General features: G+C 43.3%; 1 protein-coding gene across 1 annotated transcript; it reads right to left on the reverse strand.

The window, feature by feature from the left end:
* Positions 1-1,180: 1,180 nt before the first annotated feature.
* Positions 1,181-2,155, reverse strand: LOC146021039 (taste receptor type 2 member 41-like). Its single transcript, XM_083154840.1, has 2 exons — positions 1,308-2,155; positions 1,181-1,263 (listed from the first exon to the last, which is right to left on the reverse strand). Exons 1-2 carry the CDS (start codon positions 2,056-2,058, stop codon positions 1,181-1,183), a joined length of 834 nt encoding a protein of 277 aa, XP_083010966.1. The 5' UTR covers positions 2,059-2,155.
* Between the last annotated feature and the right edge of the window lie 6,575 nt (positions 2,156-8,730).

Here is an 8,730-nt window from a genome sequence, read left to right on the forward strand (position 1 = left end):
CCGTCCGTACTGCCCGTATATATAACACATGGTGGGGATAGAACCCATGACCTCAGCGCTGTGAGGCAGTAATGCTAACCATTACACCGTCCGTACTGCCCTGTATATATAACACATGGTGGGGATAGAACCCATGACCTCAGTGCTGTGATGCAGTAATGCTAACCATTACACCATCCATACTGCCCCGTATGTATAACACATGGTGGGAATAGAACCGATGACCTCAGTGCTGTGAGGCAGTAATGCTAACCATTACACCGTCCGTACTGCCCGTATATATAACACATGGTGGGAATAGAACCCATGACCTCAGTGCTGTGAGGCAGTAATGCTAACCATTACACCGTCCGTACTGCCCGTATATATAACACATGGTGGGGATAGAACCCATGACCTCAGCGCTGTGAGGCAGTAATGTAACCATTACACCGTCCGTACTGCCCGTATATATAACACATGGTGGGAATAGAACCCATGACCTCAGTGCTGTGAGGCAGTAATGCTAACCATTACACCGTCCGTACTGCCCGTATATATAACACATGGTGGGGATAGAACCCATGACCTCAGCATGCTGCTGGCGGATCGCCAGCAAGGACAAGGCATGATTCATCTGTTTGTACTTTTTTAGATGCTTAGGATCCCTTGTAGCACCATATAATTATATATTTATTATAATAAAATACTAATAGTGTAAATAAATGTCTGTCTGCACCACCAGTATATTGAGTAGAGTTTGCAGCAAATAAGAATCCATATTTGTAAACTACAACCATCACCTGTACATGTATCGTGGCAGAAGTCTAGAACATTAGTTCATGGGAGAAGTTATTGAGAATATTGTTTAGTTTGCTAAAACAACGAGCATCCTGTGTATAAAGTAGGGGTATAACAATGACACAAACACCAAACTTATGGAGAATGACAGTAAAATATTTATCACATTAAAGATTTATAGAGTGACTTTATAATCACAGAATAATGAGTATTAAAATTATTTATTATACATACATCAAATGTTTAAGTAAATAAAATATAGTAAGAATCGTTTTATTTATTATTCATAAACCTAATATCCAAATAAATAATTTCTACGGTATCTCCCAATAGTCATGCAGCTCTGTTCAGTAAAACACATTTAGGTATAAACAACAATACAAAATCGTGACCACATAGTCTAGTCCTGATCCTGGGATTCCCGTGTATAATAATGAGAGTCTGAGCAGTGGGATAAATTAGCATAAATAACAAGAATACTATCTGCAAATAAAATAAGTTATTTAAAAGGTATGCATTTAAGAAACCTATAGTTGCAGTTATCAAATAGAAAACAATATTAATAATAACATGTATAATTAATGACCGGACAGCTCGGATGTGGACCTGGAGCTGGGCAGATGTCACATGAGAGTCCCCCTGCTTCATCCTGAAGACGTGTCTCAGTAGGGATCTGATGCTGAGCCCGATACAGAGAAATGTTATAGAAAATGGAACAAAAGTTTTAAACATTGTACTAATTATTGTGTAGGGAAAGTCTATAGTATAGGTAAAACCAGAGAGAATCAGTTTGTCAGTTTTGTTTTTGTTAATGTCAATTTGCATCGTCCATAGCATTGGCACATTTATGACAATGGAACATAGCAGTGATCCCATGATAAGGTGAGGAAAAGAAGACATAACTCTTGCTCTGACACGTAGAATTAGCTGGTGGGAAGCGGCGACCAGTGTGATACAGTAGAAGACGGAGAGCCAGGCGGTGTTCCAGAGACTGACAGTAATAAGGACACTTCGTAGCATTAGTGTGAAAAATAGTAGGCTTCTGTCCAGCATCAGGTAGATCCCAAAAAAGTCTAATGCATCATGAACAGTCAGGAGGACCTGGAAGATCAGGTTGGTCAGCACCATCACAAGCTGGATGTTATCGCACACTCCGGGATTACTGGTCTCTCTCCAGCGTCTCACATACACATGTACAACTACAGCACAGATAATGGTCCCAGATATCCCAGTGACCATTGTAATCAGCACCATGGACAGTGTCAGAGCTGACAGCATTCTCTGTTGGGATCTGATTGTTCTCAGGATCCTCTGTAGCAATGATTACTCTGCGGATGAGCAGCCTGTAGCAGAATGATGAGACGGAGGCAGGAGACTGATATAGATCTGGGCATGAGATGCAAATACGTCCTGTGCCTGTATCACATACAGTATGTGGCTGTGTGCTGGATGGTGCATGTATAATTAGGGTATAGGGTGTCACTCTGGCTGCGTCTGACACCTGTATGTGTTATATCAGCAGGATCACATACAGTATGTGGCTGTCCCGGACGGTGCATGTATAATTAGGGTATAGGATGTCACTCTGGCTGCGTCTGACACCTGTATATGTTATATCAGCAGGATCACATGTAATGGGTTGTTCCACATGTACAGAAGTCACGTCATGGGCTGTATACATGTAACTACTCAGGGGGCCAGGATGGGAAGTTATATATGCATTGTGTCTGTGAGATTATGTGAGAACAGTAACCTGTATTCATAAAGCATGAAAATAGCAAGTTATCTGTCTTGTCAAATTACTGCTTCCAATTGGAGACATTACTTTTCTGGTCAACTGAACAAACCATTGAATATCCATTTGGAAGTGACACTTTTTCTAAAAAAAAAGCTGTTTTAAAGTAATATCCACCAATAAGTGGATAGCTCCTACATTCGATATTGGGTTTGTCCCCTGGCCATGCTGGAGCCCTTAGTGTGACAAGGGTTCTTCACACAGTCTGATGACTTCAACCTTTTATATTGTCTGGTGGTTTTAAAATTAATTTTGTCTGAAATTTCTAGACCATTTGCATTGACTTAGATCCAGATCACCCCTGAGGAAGTCCTAACTGATGAAACGCGTAGGGTCGCATCTGTGAAATTTTCCGTGTTAACACCTGTCGGTGTTGGATCTTGTATTGGATCTAATATTTCATTTTTTTGTAAAAATGGTCATCTGAAATGAAAATCTATGTACTAATAATCTGAATAAAACCATCTTTTTAATTCTGTGTAATCCTTGAGATGAAAATAACATAGGGCACACATCTATTCTCCCCTTTCTCTTCCATTTCTATTCTTGGTGCCTTTAGTAGCAGCAAGGCACAATAGAAGTGCTGCACTGACATTAGCGCAGATAAAGGGCCTGCTGCATATATATATATATATATATATATATATATATATATATATATATATACACAGCAGGTAGGATCCACACCTCAATGGTAGAAGAATCCAAACACAGCACTGCCATGACTTGGGTAAAAAGTTATTTATTGTCCTCAACGTTTCTGGGACTGATACCCCGTCATCAGGAGGAGGACATACATACACATATTGCTCATGTCTCACCTTATGTAGTGGTTCATGGCGTCGCATTCACCGCCAACTTCGCAATCACGCCCGGAGCTGTCCTCAACTGGCTGCGGCACAGCATGAAGACTCTCATCAGCCCAGTCGGTGGGGTTGCTAAGCAACCAAAAGACGCTGCTCCCGAGGTTGATGCGAAGGACGCGTGTTAGCAGACAGCCGCTACACACCCACAATCAGTAATCAAGCACATTTATATACACATTAAAATCACATCTTGAATGAATGCATATAGATCAATCACTCAATTTACATAATCAAAGCACATAGTGATAAAAATACACGAATACACAAAGACAATTAAAAAAAATTGCACTGAAAAAATTTATTAAAACAAGCAGTTGTAAGGGTTCTGGGAGTGTCCCCGCCAATCTAACTCCGTTGCCTCTGGCTGGAATCGACGGACGTGTGCAAGGCTAGGCTTCACCTGGGCCCGTCTCGACTGAAGGGCGAATTAGGTCCGCCCCACTCCGCTACAGGCAGGTCTTATGTATGGACAACACGTCCGCCGAGGCCAGGAGAGAGCAAGGGGACAACTAACTAAAACACCAGAAACAGGGAACTCTCAGAAACCCCAGGGGAGCAACAATGCTCAGCAGATGACACAAAATGAAAATGAATGCACCGGTACCAATAGTGCCAATACAGGGTGTAGGTGTAACAATACACTGAGATGTAATAAGCAACTGTAACCAAATAAATGAATAGACAGGTGGGTAATCCCCAACTTAGCTGAGAGATGTAATGCAGCCGAGAAGTTGGGACACCGCAGCACAGCCTTGCAGGACAACCCAGAACAGGTACACTGGATCACGGGGATGACACTCTGGGTACACGGTACATCAAACAGACTGGACAGACGAGGGTTAACCAGCAGGGACCAGGAACACCACTGAACAGCACTTCAGGATCCAGGGAGCACAACAGACCGGCAGGGACACAGCAAGACTGGGATACAGGCTGGACATAAACTGACTGAAGCTGGACAGAGTGGACTACACAGTGAAACTGAACAATATAACTGGCACAGGAGTGAGTGTGCAGAGGGTTTTTATAGTGAGCACAATGTGGTGCTGATTACACATTGCCTATAGGTGAGCACTGCAGGCTAGGAGCCTAATTAAGACACCTGAGTCCTGATAACACAGCACAGAAAGTAAGCTGCAATGGCCCAGGCTGACCACTGGAGGCCACCAGCGAGTAAACACACACACACACAGGCTGGGATAAACCCAGGGAGCAGAATCCAGGGAAAACATGAAACTACACATTTACACCGATCCGCTGTCTAGCGGTTAAAAGACTCTAACAGCCGGCAATTCATTGATGCTAACTCATGTGTTAATCTATAACACCTGTCCATAGAAGCCCCTAAGAGGATAAATAGAAATATCTACAATAGTAACATCCCGGACAGCACATTGTGGCAGATGTATGAATGTTTGTTATGGGGGAGAAGGGGTATCAGCACACGTTATGAGCACTGATACTGCTTCTCCCCCATGTATGACTGAGCCAGCGTGCGGTAAATTACAGGAACGCTATGCGCCGCTGTCCGTACCACGCGCTGCAAGTTTTGGCTTCACCAGCAGCAGGCTGGCGAAGCCCTATCTAAACAGAAAGGACAGTGTTGTCCCTGCTGTTAGCTCTGGGCTACGCTGGGGATCTTGCGTGAGTAGCGGGTGAGATCCCATGCATGCCTAGTCCAGTCTGCAGGAGGGGACATCGCTGGAGGGGGGAGTTAGCGCTCCCCCGCTTTGGCAGACAAGATGTTAATACATCTTGTCGATGTATCTTCCTGCTTCGTCTCGCTAATGAGGTGAAACAGGAAGTATTATAGGGGTGTGATAAGCGCCGTTATAATACATCATATATCCTCATTGATATATCTATAGGCTGTGACAATACAGAGGGGGACTAATAGAAATTTGTAAAACAATAAATTACCCCGGTCCACATATCGATTGATATATTTATAGACTGTGACAAAATAGATCTGCCAATCCCTTAATAAAAGTGGTGACAGCATGGGACCAGGGGCGGATTGGGAATTAAAACCAACCCGGGAAATATCTTGAAGCAGCTCTAAAGGGGGGGGGGGGGGTTGCTGCGCGCCTCAGGCGCGCCTGTTTTTTTTGGGTGTGGCCTATCAATATGGGTGTGTGGCCTATTCCAACGAGGCCACGCCCATTTTTTTTCTGCTGTGGGGGCATGGCTAGTGGCTCTCTGAGCTGCTGGCTATGTACCCAGCCCCTCAGGCTGCAGAATAGGCGCATGCATACAGGGTCTATTCTGCAGCCTGTGGGGCTGGGGAGATAAAGACAGGAGTGGGGGGTCTCCCAAACTGTCCCCCCCCCGCCCTGTGGGACTTTGAGTATGGGCCACCACCCTTGAACACATTATGCACCATAAGAAGAGGGCCCTTTTTTCTATCGAAAAACCTGTACACCTTATGCCACACAGTATGAGCCAATATTCACATTATGACACATGGAATAATCCAAAATTCACAAAATGCCACACAGAATGAGTAAAAAAAAAAAGCTAAAGTTCACATTATGCAACGGAATGAGAAGACACAGGGTGAAAGGGGGTTGGTGCAGGGTGAGAGGGGTTGGTAATGAAGGGTGAGAAGGGGGTGATTAGGGGTGAAAGTAGAGTGGCAGGGTGGAAGAGGATGCAGGGAGGGAGGGGGTCGAATGCTGGGAGGGGAGATGCAGGGTGGCTGAGAACGAAGGGATGGAGGACTTACACAGGGTGACACAGGACGCAGAGTGTGAGGGGGGCATGGTGGCACAGGATGCCGGGTAGGAGGAAGAATGCAGAGTGGCAGAGGATGCAAGCAGGGGAGTCACAAAGTGGTGAAGGATGCAGGGAGGGGAGACAGTGATTCCCATTATACATATGCCACACACTGTGATGCCCATTATACATATGACACACAACGTGATGCCCATTATACATATGCCACACACCATGATGCCCATTATACATATGCCACACACCGTGATGCCAATTATACATATACCGCACACACCAAGATACCCATTAAGGGGGTGGGGACACAAAACTTCATCCCAGGCAGCAACTTCCATGCACTGGGAGCATTGCCTGGCAACCCAAGATGCCGGGAGCGCTGCCCAGTAACCTAAGGCGCTGGGAGAGTTTCCGCACATGACGCATCACACCGGTAGTGGTGTCAGACGCCGCCTGCCCACCCCAGTACCGGGAGCTCCCGCACGCACCTAAGCACTGTTATATAAGGTATGTTTGATTTGTCTTATTTTATACAGGGTTAGCAGACCCTGAAACGTTGGTATTTCTTCACTAAAAATCGTTTATTTATATATATATATATATATATATATATATATATATATATATATATGGAATACAAGAAGTGAGATGTGCGCCTCCTAGTGCAATACGTCAATGTTCGTACTCTTCCCTCCACCACATAGAGGGAGACTGACAGCACCCCAAAAATTTAAGGAGTACCGTTGATGGTGATAATCCACCACTGTTTCTTTCGCACAATTCAGAAATGAGTATCCACTGTTAGCCAGGACAAATCTCTGCTCAAATGCTGGGATTCTTTTTTCTCAAAAAAAACATGTATGGGAAAACAGAAACGGAGACAATAGTGTAATAAAGTTTTACACCATTTTATTCCCAACACAACACAATAAAATCTCCGTACAATAAAAAATTTCTTTTTAGCTTATCTGATATGATGAAGTCAGTCCATCACCAAAAGTACCAGAACCAGTCACCTCGACGCGTTTCGTCCTTGCCCTTCTGGCTGGACTTCCTCAGATAAGCTAAAAAGAAATTTTTTATTGTACGGAGATTTTATTGTGTTGTGTTGGGAATAAAATGGTGTAAAACTTTATTACACTATTGTCTCCGTTTCTGTTTTGCTTTTATCTCCCATACATGTTTTTTTTTGAGAAAAAAGAATCCCAGCATTTGAGCAGAGATTTGTCCTGGCTAACAGTGGATACTCATTTCTGAATTGTGCGAAAGAAACAGTGGTGGATTACCACCATCAACGGTACTCCTTAAATTTTTGGGGTGCTGTCAGTCTCCCTCTATGTGGTGGAGGGAAGAGTACGAACATTGACGTATTGCACTAGGAGGCGCACATCTCACTTCTTGTATTCCAGATTACTTAAAAAGGGTTTAAAGAACAGAGACCCATTGGAGGAGTGCTGCCACCCTGAAACGGAGGGAGAGTGCATAAGGAAGTACAGAGTTTTTTCTGGACTTTAAGGATTCAGTGACACTTATTGAAGGAGGTTTTTAGTTTTTTGTTTTGCGCTACAAATACCACTACTTTCGTTATATATATATATATATATATATATATATATATATATATATATATATATATATATATATATATATATATATATATATATTTATTAAGGTAGATGGATGAAGAAATGGCTTCACTCAAAGACTGATATAAACTGGGTAATTTTATAAAAGCATATAACAGTGCATCATACTCCAACGTTTCGGGGATACAACCCCGTTTTCAAGGTGCAGAAAGTGACAACCGTTGCCATTTCTTCATCCATCTACCTTAAAAATCTGTATTGTTGTAAGGCATCGGAGCACATTCAAGGAGTGAGTGCCGGCCTGGACATCGGAGATATATAGATATATATATATATATATATATATATATATCTATATCTATATCTGCGTGCTGGCTTCTCTATATCTATATCTGCGTGCTGGCTTCTCCCTGCTCAATGCTCCAGCCGCCGCCCAACAGATCCACCAGCGCAACGCGGAAAACAGTCCAGCGCAGCCAGGCTTTCAATGGACCGCGGGAGCAGCTGTTTGAACTTTTTCAAGTACACCGCCAATATAAATTGATGTGGTCTTTGCCACGCTTAGATTCTGTATATAGTGTTTGTGTTTTTGTGTTAAGTGTTGTGTGTATTGTGGTATCCTTTGACGCACGTTGTGTTGTCATGGATTTTGATGCCAATGACCTGACTGGCACTAAGAGGTTTCTTGATAAAGATGTGAACAAGATCCTTTTTTCAGATACTAAAGAGTTGGCATTCGATGTCGATAGTCCCCTGGAGGTACATACTGACTTACTCAGATTGCGCAAGAGACTAGTGGAATTAGAACTCCACGGTTTAACTCTATCGCAGTACCACAAAGAAGGCTTTATACCCAGGGGATTTCGTATTCGAAACCAGCCAACAATTGGTCGCACCAACAAAGATTTTTGCAAAAATTGGTGCGCTATACTTAACCAATGCAGTTTTGATCTAATTGTGTTGGTAGTGCAGC

The sequence above is a fragment of the Crinia signifera genome, chromosome 7 (assembly GCF_055691185.1).
Source record: "Crinia signifera chromosome 7, ASM5569118v1, whole genome shotgun sequence".
In the NCBI taxonomy this organism is placed as follows: Eukaryota; Metazoa; Chordata; class Amphibia; order Anura; family Myobatrachidae; genus Crinia; species Crinia signifera.